Genomic DNA, 20,338 nt, shown 5'->3' with positions numbered 1-20,338 from the left:
GAGATAAGCCTTCATCCATCCCACAGCGGGAAGTTTGCAACATTACAGCAGCAAAGGGGTTGTGCAAACAGGAGGCATCAGTAGGAAAAAATAAAATACAAAGCAATATATATATATATATATATGTGTATATATATATATATATATATATATATATATATATATATATATGTGTATATATATATATATATATATATATATATATATATATATATATATATACAGTTAAATGAAACTATTTACATGAAAAGTACTTAATATAATATTAAATTAAGAACACTTTAAGAGGAAAAGCAATGGTGAGCTGGAGTTGATCCTAGTGCAGCGCCATCTTGAACATGAGCCTTTTTAAAGCCTGGTACTGATCATTTTTGCAGAGTTAAAATCAGTTTTTAGGCCAGAAAGACAAGATTCTGTATTTCTCCACCAGAATTAATGTTGTGCATTGAGGGACAGGCTTTGAAACTGAACTTTAAAAATGATTTAGAGGTTTTTTTTGTTTTTTTTTTAAGTTTTCAATAGCTAAATGTAATAAATATGTATATTTAATAAAATAATATAGAAATTGTGTGGGGGTAGGAGGAGTAAGCATTGTTTAATTCGCTTGCATAGTATAGAAAAATCATTTACATCATCCAGTCTCCTTCAAATATGTAAAGGAAGGTGAACAACACAATCTGGCACCCCAAAAACTGTGTATATGTAGCATTAAACCGCACTACACAAGTTTCCAGTAATGTCATAGAACTGTGTCTTGTACTGTTCTGTTTTGGGACCCACTCAAATACCAGATGATGCATATGTGCACTGTCACGAATTTAAAGTTGCAATGCAATCCTAATAAACTAAACTGATCTCAAGGGGTTTATCCTCATATCATAAATTTGTATAATTGCAAACAACTTGCACCACTTTGCAAAACACTACACAATACTGCTGTATTATGGAGCATTAGTGAGGTCACACTAACTCATAGTCTGCAACAATACGCCCGAACTTTTGGTCACTTAAACGTCAAATATTTTAACACGTTTCTTTCTGGGTCGTGGACCGGAAGTCGGGATGCCAACCCGTCTCCCTTGACACCTGTGTCCCCACCCCAATCAGTGAGGCCCACCTGTATTTATTAGCGGCTGCCCAGGCAACACGGTCGCTGTCTCTGCTCCAAGCCTCCGCCGACACCTGTGGATAAGTAGCTGCAGCGGCCCATCACGGGAACTCTGTCTCCGGCTGTGAAACATGGCCAGGACTGGTTTCTGCGAATCCAAGCCCCTGCTGGACTTACACAAGAAGGTGAGCACCAGTCTGCACAGTGGGATCAACAGACCCAGTCTTTATCATGGAAATAAAAACATTAGGCATGAAGTGCTGTGCCAGTTTTCAGGCGCTTGTGTAGTCCTGTGCAACTGGTTATTCATTTCCCTTAATGACACTGTTCATTTAGACTGTTTTCTAAATAATCAGTGGCTGATAGTAACATTTATTGAGCAATTGATTTGGGGAAGTTTACCCTGATCTCATATTTACAGCTGCCTGAAGGTCACATGCACTTTTTTTTTTTTGCAATTTAAGCTGTGTAAATAATCATACTTTTTTTTAGAAGTGCTTCTCTATGGTCATACTCTAAATAGGCTTTACAGGTCTGCTCCATGTTTGTGCTGTCAGGAGACTAATTGCATCCACCTGCCATGATCCCAGGTGTTGATTAGATGGGTGGAGTAAGACCTCAGTAGCTGATGACCTGAAATAAACCACTGTTTTAGCACATATTTGAATACATTACTGTCCTCTGATAGTAACTGATGTCTATACAAAGATTAAACCTGAGTCACTTTCAAAGATATTAGATATTTTTGCTTCAGCTTTGGAAAAATAAATGGGTAGGCCAGAGTCACATTAGTACGCGTGCAATGACTTTCTGTTGTTCCTGCAGGCGGATGAGAGGCGAGCCCCGTTAAGAACTTGGTCTAATGCCTGTGGGCCCATCGATCGCTGGCAGCCTGTAGAAGTAGACGAGTCCAGGATGGCTCCTGTAAAAATGGAGCCAGAGCGCAGATGGGTACGCCTTCCTTCCTGCTTATTGTCTTCACACAACATACTACAGTGTCTCTCATCATTGCAGTTGTCATAACTTATCAGTTTATGAGTCCTCCATGATGACTGTGTGTCTAGAGGAAGGTCAGGATTTAAGCTATTTGTAGTCTTGCTGATCTATGAACATGAGCTGTTTCATTCACTATGAACTGATTTGGTTTAGAGCCTCAGCTTGGAATATTTAGTCTTTTTTTCTGTCATAATCATAACAATGCCACATCCAAGTGAATGTGTGTAAGGAGATGTCTGTTTGCAGGAAAGGAGGTTATCGACGCAAACAAGTGAAGGCATCATCATGGGGTTCCATGAAGACACATGCTCAGCTGGTAAAGTGAAAGATACCAAAGGATTTAAAAATTCCTCTCACACAAGAGTCTCAAATAAACACCCTTAATATGAGGATAGCAGAAGTTCCTACATTTGGATGACAGTTGCTGTGAAATGAAAAATCAGAATCAGCTTTATTAGGTTTATATTTGATAGATATATGCATGTTATATTAACTGTTCATCAGAGTGATGGCCTGTACAAGCAGTCCTCTTTCTGGATAAAATTTGGGATTCAGTGCTCAGATGGCGGCAGATGGTTATTTTATCATGTTGTAAAAGACGAGTGAAACATAATTTGCATGTTGTGTTATTCCTCCTTGTCCTCCTTTCCATCCCGTGTAGCAGATGGGTGTGTGGAGGAGCCTGTGCTTCTTTACCCTCCTGGGCTGCAGGGTCTTCACAGCCTACAGGCACTGGTGCCCAGCTTGCTGCGCCATGAAGTGGAGACGGCACTGGAGAAACTGGGCCTCATATGGGACCGGATGTACGCCTGGGACATGTTCTTGGATATGATGGTAAGACATCATGAACAGAAGTCACTCAAGGGTTGGTACTTCCTAAGGAAGGAACATAATCCCTTAAATATGCTATATACACATCATGCCACTAATTGTATACAAGAGGGACAACCTAGAAGATTGGCACAAACACTTGTCGCACTGTATCTCTTTAAATATTTAGTGTGTGCCTCCTGTTCATCTGTTTTCACCCTGCAGAGAACTCAAACGCGACACTCCTTTCCAAACGCTGACCTGCCCCGGCATTTCACTTATGCCACTCAATCTGTCCTGGTTGACTGGCTTATTCAAGTACATGTGAGTCTCACACAACAAAGCTGTAGTAAAAGTGTGGCTGTATTTGTCCTGAGTGTCAAAGTAAAAAAGAATCATAAACTTGAGTGAGGCTACATTAAAGGAGCAGGTTGACGTTTTTAGGAAATGCGCTTTTCCACTTTCTTGCAGAGAGTATGACAATATGAAATCACTCAGGTCTGTACAATGAATATTAAGATACAGCCAGCAGCTGGTTAGCTTAGCTTAGCTTAGCATAAAGATTGGAAACGGTGTAAACTGCTAGCCTGGTATTGTCCAAAGGTAAAAAAAAAAACAGCACCTATAAATCTCAATAATTTAATCAGTGCAAAAACCAACATTTAAAAATGTAGTTTTACCGGGAGGTGTACCATATTTTTTTTTTTTTTTTTTTTTCGGCCAGGCACAGTGACTTCCTAACACCCCACCCCCCAAAAAAACAAGTAAATCTATTTTTTCCCAAAAATTGTCAAACTGCTCCTTTTTCTTTCTTTTCTTTTTTTTTAATTTCATTTTGTTTGCTATGGTTTTCAATCTTGTGTGCCTGGTTTATTTCCCACCAGGAAATTATGCATTTTCAGGAAGAGACCCTTTATCTTGCCGTACACCTCCTCAACCGCTCCCTGCGTCAGATCAAGGTGACCACTGTCAACCTGCAGCTCCTCGGCATGGTTTGCCTCTTCCTCGCTGCAAAGAAGGAAGAGTGTCTCCTCCCTGAGGTAAGATGACTCAGCCCTCCCAGACAATAAAGCTACAGTATGTTAAAATGGATTGACTGCAAATGGTGTCTGTCTGCTGCTTAATATATCTAAATAATCCATGATTGGTTTGTTTCTGGCTGAGTAGAGAAAGTATTTCTTTAGATTTCATTTCATTTATACCTAGACTTAAATTAGTGTAGTAATGAGTAACAATGAAAATTCTGTTCTAAGAAAACACATATTTCCTTTGTGCTCTGTCCTCCAGGTGTCTGCACTCTGCTACATGATGGACCACGCCTATACAAAGCGTCAGCTGCTGCGAATGGAGCGCAAAGTCCTCCTAGGGCTGAAGTTTGATTTGTCCTACTGTTCCCCTCTGCATTTCCTCCTCCTCCTTGCCTCCGTTGCTCGCTGCAGCGCTAAGGTAGATCTGCATTGTGTGTTCTTTGTCCTGTGTGAGGGGTCGAGGTTGTTTTCCAGTATGACTAGATCTTGTGTCATCCTTGCCACAAGGTGGTGTGGATGGCTCGTTATCTGCTGGAGCTGTCTCTCCTGGAGGGCCAGTGTGTGGTGTTCCTGCCTGTGCAGCTGGCAGGAGCAGCTCTGTGCATGTCCCGCCAAGTTCTGCAGGAGCCCCCAACGGCAGAAGGGGAAGCTGCCTGGTGTCTGGCCTCCAGCATTCATGTTGGCAGGTTTGTTTATTGACTCATAAATTGCACTCCCCTCCTGCCCTTTTTAAAAGCCTTTACCCCTGGCATCATCAGCAGTGTAGTTACTGAGCTCTGGCTTCTCTGTGGAACATCACAGATGCACTTTACCTTCTAGGGGTTTTTTTGTAGTATATTAGTCAGCATCCATCCCACCTGTCAATTTTTAATTAGTATGCTTTGATTTTTCAGTGAGCCTGCCCTGCTGAGGATCATGCAGATTCTGGCCAGTGCAGCAGCGAAGGCCCACACCCAAGAGACCTGTGCTACTTTTATTAAATTCTCCTCCCCAGAGACCATGCAAGTCAGCAGACACCCAAGTCTAAAGAACGCTGCTGGTCTGCTGGGTGTATGCACTTGACATTCCTGACCGCCAGAAACTTGGTTATATACTGAAGCTTCAAGGTAGAAATGCTAGACCAGTATCACTTGAGGACTTGACTCCTGTGTGGTCCAAGCCTCTGACCAAGGCTATTAGTTCTTTGCTGTGGATCCCGAGAGTTGTCATGTGAATGGGTGAGGAAGAAGTGTGAAAGACTTGATGCCATGCATTGTTTGAAGAAGGACTGCATGCTCTTTGCATGTATGTGATTTAGCCAACTTAATGGCACACCTGTTTTATGATCTTATCTTGCAGCCAGCTTAGAAAATGTTTGAATTGTATTAATGTGTCCTTGTCTTGTCTTTTTGTGAAGAGGATTTGGGCTGTTTATGAAGTAATTTTGAACGTTTTAATGTTAAAAATAAAGTGTCTGCTGCAAAGTTTGGAGTTTCAGCTGTTTATTTGCACAAAATTGTGTAATTTCTGCATGATAACAGAGCCCCCTTCTGACTGCAGGGCTGCGTTGTTGGCCGGGCTGCGTTGTTGGCCAGTCTGCTCACATGTGCAATCCTCCAAGCATGCAGACAGATGACTGGCTCAAAGGAGTCACTGTAGAGAATGTTGGACAGCTGGTACGGCTTTTATCAAGAGTGTTTCTTTTTAATAACTGTAAAGAAACAAATGCACATTTTGTACAAGCTGCATATTGTAAAATTGATTATTCTGTACTGAATCAGCTCGTCCTACACCTACAAGATGAGCCCACTGCTGTTGCATGTATACAGGCTCATTCTAGCAAGCAGCAATCTGTATGCTGATGCAGGATATGTGTGCAAGTCTGTGGTCACTGGTCAGCTGCTGTTTGGCATAAAACCCAGCAACATGACTCCAGACTGCATTCAAGTTACTGAATGCAGCTTGATCCTAAGTGACCACATTACTCCAGTTCTAAAATCCTTACACTGGATGGGCTACCTGTCATTCAGAGAGCTGATTTCAAAATCTTGCCGCTTGTGTATGAATTGCTCTGTGGCTCAGCACCCAAAGATATCTCTGACATGCTTGTGATATATGAGCCATCCAGGACCCTGAGGACATCTGGGGCTGGCCTACCGACCGTCCCATGAGTTGGAGCAAAACAAGGTGAAGCAGTGTTTTGTAATCACACAGTACAAACCTGAAATAACCTCCCAGATGATGTCAGACAAGCCCCAACTGACCTTTTGAAGCTAAAACACATTGCTTTTATTACACTACCTACTCCACCCTATAATGACTGCTGACTACTTGTTATCTTTGCACCTTTTGTCTGCCAGTTTTCTATTTGATTTTTTTTTAAATATTAAATCATTTAGTCATTAATTTAACCTTTTAGATCTTGTTTCTCTTTATTATTGTAAATCTGTATCCTTTCTGCTTTATATTTTATTGCTCTGTAAAGCTGCTTTGCCTTGCCTAAGTGTGAGCTTTTAAAGTAAGAAGTCTTCTTAGTGAGATTCTTTGTTTACTGCACACTTGCACCATGTCTCCTTCATCCGAGTCGCTGCTGCATGTGTACTACTTCCTGATTGGCTGTCGCAGTTGTCTCATGGACCAATGGGTGTTCAGCTCGCGGAGAGATCGCTGTGTCTGGTAGGCAGTCTAACAGGCCTCTGAGTTCAATTGAGGTAACGTCAACGGGACAATAGCTTTCACTTCCATTTTAAATTGTGTCTTCGGTGGGACACCGGTTGTGTGTCTTCTATCTGCATACAGGATTGAATGACACGATATTTTGATATTTATTATGTTTTTGACCCCCTTTTTGTAACATGTCGTGGTTATGTCTATGGTTATGTCAAATGGCGGCGTCAAGCTAACGGACATTAGCCACCGGGATTTCAAAACAAAAGCGGGGGAAGTTACGACTCCGGTTAAACGCGCAGGTACGTACTGACTGATGGTTTTAAAACAAACTGATTCTGAATTAAACTGAATATTATCAGACTAGGTGGTATCATTCGCAAAATCGCCCTTTTTTGTATGTGTGCGTTTTATTTTGAAACCAACCGGATATGACAATTTTAGTCTTGTCTAACCTGAGTTGAACCTGACAGACGTTGCCGAACAGCAACCCCATTTCCAATGTAGTCTTATCACAGAGACAGGGAAATGATTAATGAATTAATATAAATCTAACAAAAATGATTTAAAGATGACGCTCCATGTCAACGTTGTCATTTTCCGGCGCTTTAAAAGTGAGCTTAAGAGGGGAAAACACCGTTACTGGAAATAATTGGCAGTTTTACATTTCAAGGTAAGTTTTCCACCACAGACAGGAGAGCGTGTAAATGTGGGCTTTAAAAAAGATATGATATTAATAACTTTTTCATCTTGTACATGTATGTTGGCAGGTTAGCAACGCATAATGTGATTTTAATTTCGACCAACCACTTTGATTATTATGTGATTTTTGTTGTACGTTCGTGTCCAGTGTGAGAGGAAGTGTATTACACAGAGGACCGGACTTGAAGTTGAGTGTTACATAACAGTTGGAGGGGGAGGGGGTGCTGCTGGTTCATCTGAGGGCGAGAAGTGCTGCCTTCACGGAACCACTGCTGGAAATGTCGGAAGCACGGGTTGATCGTACGCAAATGACCAAAACTAAATTTCCCAGGATAGTGAAAAATGTCTGTGTTAAGGTAGACGTGGTGATTATCAAAGGAGAAAGAGCAGTGAAGTTGTACTGCTGATCATAAAACCCAAATGCACATTTCTGCCACTGCAGAGCTTCCTAAAATGTGATTATCAAAGAGACCGTCAACCCAGTACAATGGAGAGCATGGGACAGTATTTTATATCACTCAGGGTCAACTGTGGTAAGCGGTCTGTCTGATAATATCCCCAGTAGATTCAGCCACCCATGTACTACCTGTTCTTCTGCATTTAGATTTGTACTTTGGCCATTGGATACAGGTCAGCCAACCCCTTGTGGAGGCAGAGCAACACAGACAAAAAGTATTTATGAATTAAGGTGTGGACATTTATGTCAGTTCCCAGGCATTTCTCAGAGAACATTAGCAGAAAAAATATGAGGACACATGTGGAGTGTCATTTTAGTTTCTACGCCTTTTAAGATTGATGGTTTTCATGCAGTTAGTTGTGTGTGAGAGAAGGAATAGGAATTAATAAATGTTTAACCCCAGCGGCAACGAGTTGCAGACATCTTGTTGAAATATAAATTCTCTCTGTGCTTACTTTATTTCTATGGACTCAAAACAACACATACCCCCCACATTCCTCTGGCTCCATGTAAATACATGGTGGGCATGTACAAGTGCACACATGCACGTAAACAGAGTGAAGGGTTTTTATCTAATGGGCTTAGTTGTTTTTTTTTCCCTTCTGACTTCTCATGGGCGTTGGCAAAATATATGTTTACTCGCAGAGTTTTTGCACTGTGACTTTTCAAAAGTTTTTGCTCTGACTACATTGTGCAGTGCTGTAGACTGTAATACAATATCTGCAGGAGCATCAAAGACAGGCTATATGCTCAAATTTAGACTTTGATAATTGACATGACGTGAAACTGAATGTTGTGCAGAAATTATCTGCGAGGTATTATTAGTGGGCATGCACACGATGTCACGGTGCATTGGTTGCATCAGTTACACCTCTCAAAGGCAAATTTACAACTGTCAGCATGTTCCATTGTGGATTCACGTGGAAAAAAACGATTGGAAACACTATTAAAGTGGTGTAAAGTGGTTGTGCAATCGACCACACAAATAGATTGAGAAAGAATTCAGGAAAGTGTTTTTTACACACCGCTGCCCAGTATGAAAGGGAAGAGGAAGAACATGATGTGTCTTTAAAAAGCTACGTAGCATTAACACACAGGGGATTTTTTTGGGAGGGGTGAAACTGTGCTGCTGATGAAGTGATATAAGTACGTACCATTGGTTTAAATCTGTGGTTATTATTGTCATCAAAGTGATCATCAAGCCATTCACAGAATAGGGGCCCACACATTCAAAACAGTTTATTTGATGGCATATATTTTTTATGTGATAAAGAATTAACAAAAAGAGCATTTTCTATACACAAGGTTATTATAAGTTGGATCGTATTGTAGCATGCAATGGGTGATATGCAGGGTACAATCCGAGCTCGTCACCGGTCCAGCACAGTGCATTGTTTTGTTTTTATGCTGTTAATTTTTGGCATTTAGAGACAGACTAAATATCATGTATTCTCTTGTTAGGGTCCAGTATGCCTAAAGAACAGTGCAGCTTGAATGAGCACAGTCCCTGTGCTACATCCAGCAAGAACGCTAAAAATAAGAGCAACAGTACGACACTGTTGGCAATGCGTGATGCGAAAGACGCAGATGACTCCAGTGGAAGGGGCTCCCGCTGCAGCTCAGAAAAAGATTCTGGCTACTCTGGTGAGTAATTGTGACAAAAAAACAAGAACAAATCGGTTTGCCAAGTTCTATTCTCTACGGCTATTTCCCATCCACTCCCATTTATCTTTACAAGTCAGATCAGGTAGTGATAATTATTTAAGCTGAATGGAACAAACAGTGCAGTACATGATGGGCAGGACAGTTCCTTGGAAGTGAAATGAAATCACGACGAGGTTGTTATGCTGACATATTTACATCCACATCAGATGACGTGTAGGAACTGAAGCAATTTATATTCTTAGTTTCTTAATTTTAAGGGACATAATCAAATTACAACTTCTCTGCAGATGGCTCGGACTGGCAGCAGACAGATGTGGAGGACCAGCACAGCCAAAAAAGTCAGTCCAGAGGCAGCGAGGGTGCAGAAACTTCACAGCCTACTCAAAACAAAGACCTTAGGCAAGGGAATCCTGGGAATCCTAACTTGATGTTAGCAGGCCATGAGCTCCAACCCATCTACATCATCAATAACATGGTGCTTAAGCAGGTAAGACGGGTGAAGGCGCAGCCAGTGAGGTTAGGACTAATGATTGTCTTAAACTCTAAGTGGAAATGGAAGAAGTGAGGGAGCGTACCCCAGAGAATGTCCTTAACAGAAGCATAGATGAGGGACTGAGGCAAGTAGAGTTGCAGGATGAAATGGGTGCATAAAGAAACAATGTTATAAATGTAGTTGCGAAGTGAGGCTTCAAAATGTCAGGGATAGGTCAGGATGACTGACTATTACCGTAAGAATAACATGTACTTAAATACTCTAACTTCTTTCTATGGGAGTGTTGGCAGTTTTTTGTATTTTTCATGCTGAGTGATTTTGTTCTGAATTTCTGATGGGACAGGTAAAGAGTTTTCATTGTTTCCCTGCCAAAAACAGAGACGAACAAGAGTACATTTAATGTCTAACCAATCTCGCAATACGATTCCCTTAAAACAAACTAAATTTACGTCAATCTTCTTCCCTGTCCCATCAGCCAGACACGATCCAGAAAAGAGGTCAGCTGCCCCCGAGAAATGGAAGCAGGGAAACTGGCACTTCTGGTCCTACTCATATGATCCTTTTCCAGCAGCCTAGCTTGTCGCCGGCCACCGTCCAGCTTCACAAGCCCTCATCGCGAAAGCCCAACAGCGCAGGGAAGAAAGCGAATAGCACATACCTGCCCATTCTCAACTCCTACCCCCGTATTGCACCACACCCCAGCAAGAAGCCGCCTGATAAAGCTTTATCAAACGATGAATCACAGAATCTGAGCAAAAGGGTGTGCGTAGAACACAGGAACACTGACACACCTGTGACCAGCAGTCTACCCAAGCAGCATGTTTATAAGCAACACACATCATCAGTGGTAACTTCTGGGTTGCCATGTTCCTCTTCAACCAAAGATGCTCGATCCGCTTCCAGTCCCATTACTGTCTCCTCGAGCCAGGACTCCCCATCTGAGTCCAGTCTGCACAGCACCTCCTCCATCCTCACAACCAGAGGACTTCACAGAAACAGCACCACCAGTACTCACCATCGCCGTTTCCTCAACACAGTAGAAATCCTCAGACAGTCAGGCCTGTTGGACATAACGCTGCGCACGAAGGAGCTGCTGCGCCAGAGCAACACCACTGAACGGGACATTGCCCAGCTTCGCCAGCACACAGAGCTGCTGTGCCAGGCTGCCACCAACCCCACCTGCAGTCTTAGTGGTATCACAGCCTGGGAGCAGGTACACCAAGCAATGGCTGAGTCTGGCAGGTACCCCAATCTTAAAATCCTGCAACATTTTCAAATCCCGTGTCATTCAGATATTTCCACAGGTGACGTCAGTGGGCCACTAGCTGTTGAGAGCTCAGAGGTGCCGGTATCTCGCCTTCTCACTACTATATCACACCCAAACTCAGAACAAGGCAGGGAGCCTGAGGTCAGAGATAAAGTCTCAGAGAAAGTCACCTTTATGTCTCCTGACAGTTCCACCGATTAACACAATCTGCAGTGCCTTTAAAGGGAAAGAGATTACTCAGGACAATGCTGGGATATTATGTGTGGTTTTAATGGTTTATCCCTGGTTATTTAAACCTAGTTTTATAAAGATTGTGATGAAATACCTCTGCAGGTCAGCTGAAATCAAACAATGACTTGAGGTTAGGACTTTTTGTGAATGTTGCAGTTTTGTTTTCAGTTGCCCTCCTTTACCAGAATTAACATCTGAAAGCTGATCAATTATGAATTTACAAAAGTGCAATTAAGTCCCAAGGCACCATCTTCTACCACTACAGATTTTATAGAGCCACACAGATGAGTTGAGGGTCTCTGCCTGTGAGCCACTTAAAGGATTATGTGAAAATTAAATGTGTGTTCCTGGGAGGCAGATGAAACTGTCTCACACACAGGTGGCACTACAGTGTTTAATTCAGGGGAAAAAAATATTTAAATCCATCTCCTGGGAGATGAATGTTGAGAAAATGGTTTCTTGCGACCTGCTGTACCGGAGAGTGAGCCAGCAGTCCAAACATGGTCAGAAACAAAACTGGTGCCTTCAAAGCGACACAAAATCAAAGGCTCCCAGAAAAATGGTCCATAAAGGAAACACGCAGGATTCGAGGCACAACTAGGCACTGAGTGCTGCGGAGAAAATCTCTCTGTGACATCACAAACTGCACTACCCTGGACTGCTGCAAGGACCTCTATCCAAATGCTCCCCAACAAAGCCTTAAAAACTCTCTTTCACATGATTTTTTTTGTTTGTTTTTGCATTATCAGAGCAAGGTTATCATATTGTGGTCATTACCAATATTACCAGTACAGCACTCATAATAACGGAAGCAATTCAACCACAGACTGTGAATTCAGCACAGCATCTGCAGGGGAGGAAGTAATACTGTTTCCTCTCATGGAGCAGCTTTGTTTTCCGTCTTCACTTAGACGATACTCCTTTTTGTTGTTGTCCTTGTTTTGTGGTCATTTGTTTCAATCAGAAATGGAGAACTGTTTGTATTTGACTTTAAGAGAGTCTGACAATGTTTAAGTATAAATGTATTTTGCGTGGTTAAATGCATGTGGAATGATTTTTCATCTATTTCTTTGTGCTTGTGCATATGACAGACATCACAGCCAGCAGTGCACACATTCTCAAATTTAAAGTGGTTTATACAACGAATCTTCATCATTTTAAGGTTTTTAAATAAAACAACATATGAAGAAGAGACATTTTCAGTGTATAATCCGTTCAGATTGATAATGGTAATGCATTTCTGCGATGGCTTCACATGTCCCTGAAATAATCCAGCCGCTACCATGGAAACTGAGTCACCAAGGTCGTGATGCACATGTGTGCATGTGATTGACTGTTTCCTGAAAGCCACCAAAACAGTTTCCTTCCCAGTGCATCCATTGAGCTTCATGACAGAGAAAATTCTCCACATTCGGTGTCCTTGGAAATTAATGGGTGACTTTGTCAGGGCAAGAAAATTATAATAAGTGCAATGTTTTCACAAAGACTGTGGAAGAAATCGGTGTTATTGCTCTTGTTTTAATTATATATTTCTCTTCAGATGCATTTCCAAAATACATTTCTGGAATCTCTTAAAATATCAGCAGCATTTTGCACAGATAACTTACTAATTTGAATCAGCACGCTTAAACTGCTCATTATTTTTAATCAAAAAAGAAATCTAATGGTAGTTATGATGTGACTTAAAAGATAACAATTTATTTCTGCAAAAAAATCACATTGAAAATGTGTATGTCGAAATACTTTGTTGTTTTACTCACTGTGGGACATTTACATTTGGTTAATACTTCCACGACACTTGCAGTGATATCACATAAGTATCCATGATCATCTTAAACTAGCTAAGATAAATAAGACTGGTCTTGTTTGTCTTTGACCTTTGGACTGTAGACTGCAGAGAAGCAAAGAAAGTGACGTCATAATCGGTAACCAGCGCTCTCAGTGCCAGATCGTAGTTGTCGGACACATGAATACAGTTGAAAAAGTTCAGGATCAGGTTAAGTTTCATATCAACTGGTAGTGAACAGTTACACATTGTCCTTTATGATGTGCTTCAACTCAGTTTCTGTCTTCTCTGTCAGTGAGTAGTCAGGGTCAGGTCGGCACAGATGATGGAAACGCTGGAAATAGAGAGAAATATTTAACAAAACTTAACACTGTCCAGTTGAATTATTGCATAATTGTTAATGTTAAAATGGCCGAATGGGATGATGTAAAATTTGATTAAAAGGCCTATATTACACCATGCCATTTTTAAATTAAATATCACAGTCAGTTACACAGGTGTCCCACCTGACTGAGGTTCCCAGTCCCAGTTCCCAGTTTATACAGCGCACATCCCGGCACAAGCAGGATGGAGGAGAGAGCCAGTACCCAGCCCAACACGTATGCCCAGGTTGGGTACACGTACCAGCGATTAAAGGTCAGAGGCTGGTACTCAACTAAAGAACATATAAAAGAGCCCTGAGAGAAACAAAACAGATTTAGAAGTTGTTTTTAAAGTATAGAAATGTATTCTAGCATAAAAATCCAACGGTTAAAATAAATAGCAAAGACATATTCAGGTGTAGAGGAACAAGGACCATGGCTGTGGGGTTATTTGTCATGCAGATATGTAACATTGAAAGCAAACTCACCAGTGAGACCAGCGGTGTGAGATAGAGCCAGCAGATTTTAAAGAATGGGTTGGCATGCACACCTGTCATGTCCTCAATGATGCCATACAGCCGCTCCGCCCCTTCATAGGAGATGAGGTTGAAAGATCAGTTGGAGTGTAACATAGTTAACTTGCTGTTCACACACAGTAGAAACAACAGTGATGCTACACACTCTACTGTCAGTAGTAATGTAGTTTTTATATAGTAGGGAAGGGGTTACATTAAGGATGGCTCCAGTGCATTGTCAAGCAGACTTTTAGGCACACCTAAAAAATCCAGGACACAGACGTGGCGGTCTGACTTCACATTAAACATGACAGAGTTTACAGTCTTTTAATGTTTTCAACAAGTATTTTCAACATGTATTCTGTGTTAAGGAAGATGTCACTGATTTTGCTTTAGCTAGACTTCAATACGTCCGTTTCAGCAAGACTGTTCTTCCTGCGTTGACAAAAAACAAGCCCAAATGATGATAGTTTTCTTACATTTGAAATGACACCACTGCATCATATTGAACCGAACAGTGAAATTTGTGAACTGTTACACCCCTGATGATCAGTACAATGACCGGATACAAGTAGATGCTTTTGAATGATTTAATATATTCACTTTTATACATATAGGTTAGTTTGCTAGTTGTTGAGAATACCACCCAGCTAGTGAAAACATTTCAATATCTTCAGTTGTGATTCATCTTTTCAAACCTTTAACTTAGTGAATTCCCTAAATTCATGGAGTTTCACTATGAATTTGCTGGAGTGCCCCTTTAATTACAGCATACCTACCAAATATCCATCCCACTGCCAGGGTTTCAAACAAACAGGGAAAGAGGATGCAGGCTCCGTTGCAAGCGTAGTACTCAAACAGCTGAAACAAGTACATCCCTCCCTGGAGACAACAGCAAAGGCATCTATTAGACATGTGCTTATTTAAAGTCATAAGCTGAAAGCATCTTGTTAAAATGATAAGACAAAGTCATGACACATAGATTGTTATATTTTGGAGCTAATACACCCCCATAATGGATTAATGAATAATAAATGCACATACAACACAACATACTGACCTCAGTGATCATCACAAGCTGAGAGAAGAAGCACGTGAGGCAGAAGAGGACGAGGAAACGTTCCCGTCGGCCTGCCCTGCGCATCACCGTGGGAAACATATCTATGATGGATGTCATCACAACCTCCATGCCAACAAACTGCACAAGGGAAAGGTTGACACACAATATGTGCATTTCCAAAAGTGAACATGTTCTTCCACAAAGAGTTCTTCCAGAGTGCATCTTACTTGTGTGTCCAGACCCAGGAGAATGATCATGACAAAGAAACAGATGGACCACAGTTGGGGAAGGGGCATCATGGCTACAGCCTGAGGGTATGCAATGAACGCCAAGCCTGGACCTGGAACACAACAATGCTAGATTCATCACCGTCTACCAACTGCCTTTGTTGTTTAATCTATTTAGCATCTATGACTTTGTAAAGTAACAGTTACATGCATCCACATGGTGATGCAATGGAAATATCATCAATCAAGTAACATAAACAACAACCTCCTCAGTCTGTCAAGATCGAGGGGACTGGTGAAGTTACTGGAAATCACAAATGGGTTTAAAATACCACAGGAGGATGAGGCACTTAAAATCTCCTTGCATGCGTCTCTCCAGAAAATTACATTTGCAGAAAACTACATGTACACTATGGAATTTAGAAGTATGAATCTGAGCACTGAATGACTAAGAAACAGACTGAATCAGAGTCAGATGATGATTGAGGGAATCTAGCTTGTACTGATGTGAAATAAATATTTAGGTAGGAAAGAAAAGACATGAAGACAGTGAAGCAACAAGGGAGGTACCATGAGGACATGAGTGAAAGTGAATTTGTGCATGAAGTTTATGTACTGTGTGAGTCCATGCACACACTGCTGTGGGGGCTGAGTAACTATGAATGCATTTGTCATGTCTGTAGTTGTCCTCAAGATGGCAGCAAAGCTTTTTAACTCCTGTCCGGTCAGACAACTGGCTGCGTCTTGAATGGCATTGTTCACATACTTGCCTGTGTACTATGCATGTTGCAAGAAGAAGCTGAAATAACTCAGATCATACAGCACTTTGTGATTTGCATGAAGTAAACAACAAACAGTGGCGACACTCAAAGAGGAGGTTAGTATATTGTTAGGTCTGAGATCACCACAGATCAAAGCAACATTGTTCATAGTGTGTATCAAGCAGGCTGTGACAATGATGAGTTTATTTCTCCTGTTCTGCCAACACTGCCCCTACCATTCATGTGCATATTGCATCTTGCGGACACACCATGTTATTTTCTGAGAATGCGTAAAACCAATGCTCCAAGGAAGCCATGCACATACATGTATAGTTAAATCCAAACAGTCAGACTTGCTCCACACAGCTACATATTCCATGAGTACGGGGACTGACCTACTGGGACAGTTGACGTGGATATCTCTTTAAGACACATCACTATGTGGCCCATGCACGGGCTTAAAAGTCCCAGATGTGCGTGATTACACTGATTAACACTGATTGGAATTGTTCTCTAACAGCCTTGCTCTGGAGATTGTCTCTTCACTCAGAGAGACAAGATTACAGCCTAACATTCTCTTATCATATTGAGACAATCTTTCTACACAGAGACATATTCCATATTTATGGGGACTCCATTGCAGGGAGACCAAGGAGACTGAGCAGATGCAGCGCGTCAAATGAGACATTCTCACCACCAGAGTGCCCTAAACATTGCATGTCTAAACAACCCCCCCTCCCGTAAAAGGCTTTATGCAAATATACAGTGTACACATTTATTGGCTGTGACGCCCCTCCCACTGTCTTTAGGCCCGTTTCCACTGAAGAAGTTCCTGGTACTATTTGGGGGCAGGAACTACTACAGGAATGTCCTCTCGCTCGGCCCTCTCAACCGCCGTGTCTCCACTGAGAGAGCGGAGTAGGAGGAAGGTTCCTGTAAAGTTATGGGCTCTGGATGTGACGTAATCGTTGCGCGACCATTTACCATGGCGACGTAGGGACGCCGTTAGCTGATAGCCCTTAGCGGTGTCTGTAATAATTCACTAAATGGCCCGTGAAAAAAAAAATCCAGCGGATGTCTTAGTTACAACATGATTGACCTAACTGGAGTAATTTCATGTCGTATCCGACAACGGGAGGCTTTTAACAGATAACGTCCTGATGTTAGCTTTGCTGCTGCTGTTAGCTGATGCTTTCTAGACATCGTGACTTCCCTTAACTGAATAAATACCACACATAGCAATACAAAACTGCTTTGCTAGCTCAATCATGTTGTAACTAAGATATCCGCTGGAAAAAATATTTTTTTCATGGGCCATTTAGTGAGGTTTTTTTTACATGGCGAAGGAAGCTATATGAACGAGCTAATCCTCGTCTGCTGAGTTTTAAAAATGCCGGCTATTTTGTTGCTTTCTGTTGACATCACATCCCACCAAGTAATCCCCAAGCCCCAGCCGGGAGTCTTTCGGGGCCATTCTGAGTACCTACCCCGAGGCAGGGACTTGTTTAGCCCCCGTAAAAGTTCCGGAACTCTGTCCTTCGGGGGTGGTTCCTGCGGCGGAGACACGCACCAATGGCACCGGCCATGGAAATGGGCCTTTTGAGAATGCTCTAGCCAGCCTCATCAGGCAGTTGGCTGACATGGGAGGGTCGTTGCCTTGATTAGCCTCACCTGGGCCTCCAGGGTATGTAAGCTGCCTCATGTGTTCACTGCCAGATGTTGTGTATCACTGCACAATGCTTAGGTGCCAGACACAGCCTTAAGCATGGGCTACTCTGCAAGATGCAAAGGTTGGGTATGAAAGGTTAAAGGTCCCTCAGATGGCCTACCTCTGGCTAGGCCAACTGACAAAGACACCTCCCTGTTCTGGCTAAGATGGGCCCACCAGCGCAGGGGCACAGTGATTATGTTGTCTATTGCATAGTGGTGCCCAGCACCTGTTCCCCAACACCACATTCAAGTGTTAAAACCTGGCAAAAGTACATGGACAATGCAAGCAGATGCACAAAGCTTCGAGTGGCCAGTTCCCCACCACACCACCCAGGAGGCTGCTATGCACCGGGTGGATTGCGGAGGGTGGAGCTGCATGTGCAAAAGGGCAAATGGCACCACTTGTACTGATCGAAAATGAGAGAGGCTGACTTAGAGGGATTCTTGCCTCTCTGTGCAAATGTTACCAACCCAGCCCTGGCATCCCTAGTATTTGGGTAGGCACGTCCTGATTTTCCAGCTGCATTTATACAAATCTCAGTGGGCAAATGTGTGCTTGTGACTGAAAGAGCATTACCCATAGAGTCCAGTAGACGGAGGAGCCTATGTGAGCTTGAACATCATTTATGCTGAAGGCTGGGGTAGGCATCATTGGGCAAACATCCCATGATGAACTTTCAGCATATTGTAATTCAAATGGTCTGAGAGGAATGTAGACGTTTGCGCCTCCTTTTGACTGTTGTTCCACGCTTTAGAATATCTAACCAGTGCAGAACTCTTTGGCCAGTCAAAGGTCATTTCATAGAGAGGGTCTTCATTGGCTGGTCTACATATGCAAATGTGCCTGCATGTCCATTCTGTGAAACTTTCTACAGTGAAATAAATCATTTTATGGGAAACACTGGGTAACTGTATGGAGAGTGTGCATACATCTGTAGTTGTCAGGTGGGAGGGGCTTAGGACAGAGAGAGAAGAGAGGAGGGCTGCAGGAGGAGGGTGTATTTTTAAAGCAGATTTATGCCATCCTCAGATTTAAGGGATCATTGCTGAAATGATAGTTAAAAAAACAACTCTTGGGCAGTAACAAGGTGCCAGAATGGTTTTACTATTTCTGAGTATCTCTGGTGATTTTGTTACCTGACTCGGCCACGTCTGCAATGGGAACACCCTGCTGGTGAGCCATGAATCCCAGCACAGAGAAGACCGCAAACCCAGCTACCACACTGGTACCACTGTTCAATAAACACAGCCACAGACAGTCTCTGCAAAACACAAAAACATGCACACTCAATCATGCGTTTGGTCATGTGTGTGCAAACATGAGTGAGTATGTGTGAGTGTTTGTATCTGTCTGCAGCTAATCTCACAAACCACTGAATTAATTACCCTAATATTTGTTCACACAACTGTTCACAACTCTACTGAGTGCACTTTTCTAGTTTACTATGTTACTGAGTAGCTCTTGTTCACCTCTCAGAAACGTTCATGCGAGAGCATCAAGCTCAGCTGCACATTGATAAATACTTACTTATAGCAGTTGTTGTTGTAGGTGTTGTAGCTGCCCAGCACAACTAAGGTGCCCACACCCACACTGTAAGAGAAGAAGACCTGAGAACCAGCCTCCATCCAAACCTGCTCCGAAAAAGAAACAGTAAGTTTGTCATGCTGAACATTAAACTGTTGTAGTATATCATGAAGCTCCAACCTGAGGGTCTGCGAGTCGTGAGGGTTCAGGCAGAAGATAAAACACTACTCCTTGTAGAGCTCCAGGAAGAGTGAGGCCACGAATCAAAAGAATTACCAACATCACATAGGGAAAGGTAGCAGTGAAATACACCACCTGGGAAAGAGGAGAACAGTTTAAGACATTTAGAAATATACAGTATACACTTTTACTACAATATGAGGACTTACATAAATACCTTTCCTGTAGACCGGACCCCTTTCCAGATACAAAAGTAGCAGATGATCCACATTGCAATTAGGCACAACAGTACCTCCCACCTGATGCTGCCTATCTCCTCAATCCCCCCTGAGATAGCCAGCACTCGTCGTCTAGGAGGTAAAAAGATGGACAAAGAAATGTGTTATTGAGACTTGTAAGGGCTCATTTTGGGACATTTTAAAGAACCCAGAGGTTCAAATTGTTAATCTGCGTGAACATACTCCCAGAACTCTGTGGCAGCAGAGGTTGAGTTTGTCTGGTTGGTCCATTCAGAGGTGTTATTTTGTGCTGAAAAGTCTTTGCAGTCATCTGAAAGGAAAGTGAGAAAAAAAATTCCAACAATAATCACGAAACAGATGTATTATGACTTTTGTGGCTCAAGGGGAGGTTTAAGACAAGAGGTTTAAGGCTTAAGACTTTTTAACAAACAGCCTGAATTACAATCTACTGGTGTGGAGTTTAAAAGATGCGGGCAGACAGTTGTAATATGGAGAAAGTCAGGATCCAGTGTTTCTGAAACTTGAACCATGTTACGGGGTTTAAGTCTCGTCCTGTGTAGCTTTCATTTT

General features: G+C 42.2%; 3 protein-coding genes across 8 annotated transcripts in view; 2 read left to right on the top strand and 1 right to left on the bottom strand.

The window, feature by feature from the left end:
• The first annotated feature begins 1,112 nt into the window (after window positions 1-1,112).
• On the top strand, window positions 1,113-5,382 carry LOC125889518 (cyclin P). Of its 4 annotated transcripts, none has more exons than XM_049577576.1 (9): window positions 1,113-1,293; window positions 1,934-2,059; window positions 2,351-2,420; window positions 2,769-2,938; window positions 3,140-3,238; window positions 3,799-3,954; window positions 4,202-4,360; window positions 4,450-4,628; window positions 4,836-5,381. In XM_049577576.1, exons 1-9 carry the CDS (start codon window positions 1,240-1,242, stop codon window positions 5,002-5,004), a joined length of 1,182 nt encoding a protein of 393 aa, XP_049433533.1. In that variant the 5' UTR covers window positions 1,113-1,239; the 3' UTR covers window positions 5,005-5,381. The 4 variants fall into 4 exon arrangements, with proteins under 4 accessions (XP_049433533.1, XP_049433532.1, XP_049433536.1 ...); XM_049577575.1 differs by having other exon boundaries at window positions 2,766-2,938; XM_049577579.1 differs by lacking the exon at window positions 3,140-3,238 and having other exon boundaries at window positions 2,766-2,938; window positions 4,836-5,382.
• A 1,202-nt stretch (window positions 5,383-6,584) lies between these two features.
• Window positions 6,585-12,595, top strand: LOC125889517 (CLOCK-interacting pacemaker-like). 2 transcript variants are annotated; one of them, XM_049577573.1, is made up of 4 exons: window positions 6,585-6,890; window positions 9,209-9,391; window positions 9,700-9,899; window positions 10,381-12,595. In XM_049577573.1, the coding sequence occupies exons 1-4, from the start codon at window positions 6,788-6,790 to the stop codon at window positions 11,371-11,373; spliced, it is 1,479 nt and encodes a 492-aa protein (XP_049433530.1). In that variant the 5' UTR covers window positions 6,585-6,787; the 3' UTR covers window positions 11,374-12,595. The 2 variants fall into 2 exon arrangements, with proteins under 2 accessions (XP_049433530.1, XP_049433531.1); XM_049577574.1 differs by lacking the exon at window positions 6,585-6,890 and adding an exon at window positions 7,037-7,261.
• A 135-nt stretch (window positions 12,596-12,730) lies between these two features.
• LOC125889516 (sodium- and chloride-dependent GABA transporter 2-like) overlaps window positions 12,731-20,338 on the bottom strand; it is a 44,303-nt gene continuing 36,695 nt past the window's right edge. Inside the window, exons 4-14 of one of the 2 annotated variants that reach the window (XM_049577568.1) lie at window positions 19,991-20,078; window positions 19,747-19,879; window positions 19,530-19,664; window positions 19,353-19,456; window positions 18,962-19,086; window positions 15,354-15,466; window positions 15,127-15,264; window positions 14,846-14,948; window positions 14,040-14,140; window positions 13,696-13,866; window positions 12,731-13,523 (exon numbers count right to left, since the gene is read on the bottom strand). In XM_049577568.1, the coding sequence (XP_049433525.1) occupies window positions 13,431-13,523; window positions 13,696-13,866; window positions 14,040-14,140; window positions 14,846-14,948; window positions 15,127-15,264; window positions 15,354-15,466; window positions 18,962-19,086; window positions 19,353-19,456; window positions 19,530-19,664; window positions 19,747-19,879; window positions 19,991-20,078 (1,304 nt within the window). In that variant the 3' untranslated portion in view covers window positions 12,731-13,430. The remainder of the gene's footprint in view (window positions 13,524-13,695; window positions 13,867-14,039; window positions 14,141-14,845; window positions 14,949-15,126; window positions 15,265-15,353; window positions 15,467-18,961; window positions 19,087-19,352; window positions 19,457-19,529; window positions 19,665-19,746; window positions 19,880-19,990; window positions 20,079-20,338) is intronic. The other variant, XM_049577564.1, reaches the window with a different exon arrangement.

The sequence above is a fragment of the Epinephelus fuscoguttatus genome, linkage group LG5, assembly GCF_011397635.1.
Source record: "Epinephelus fuscoguttatus linkage group LG5, E.fuscoguttatus.final_Chr_v1".
Taxonomy (NCBI): Eukaryota; Metazoa; Chordata; class Actinopteri; order Perciformes; family Serranidae; genus Epinephelus; species Epinephelus fuscoguttatus.
Note: the sequence above shows the minus strand (reverse complement) of the source record. Positions and strands in the feature narration are given on the sequence as shown.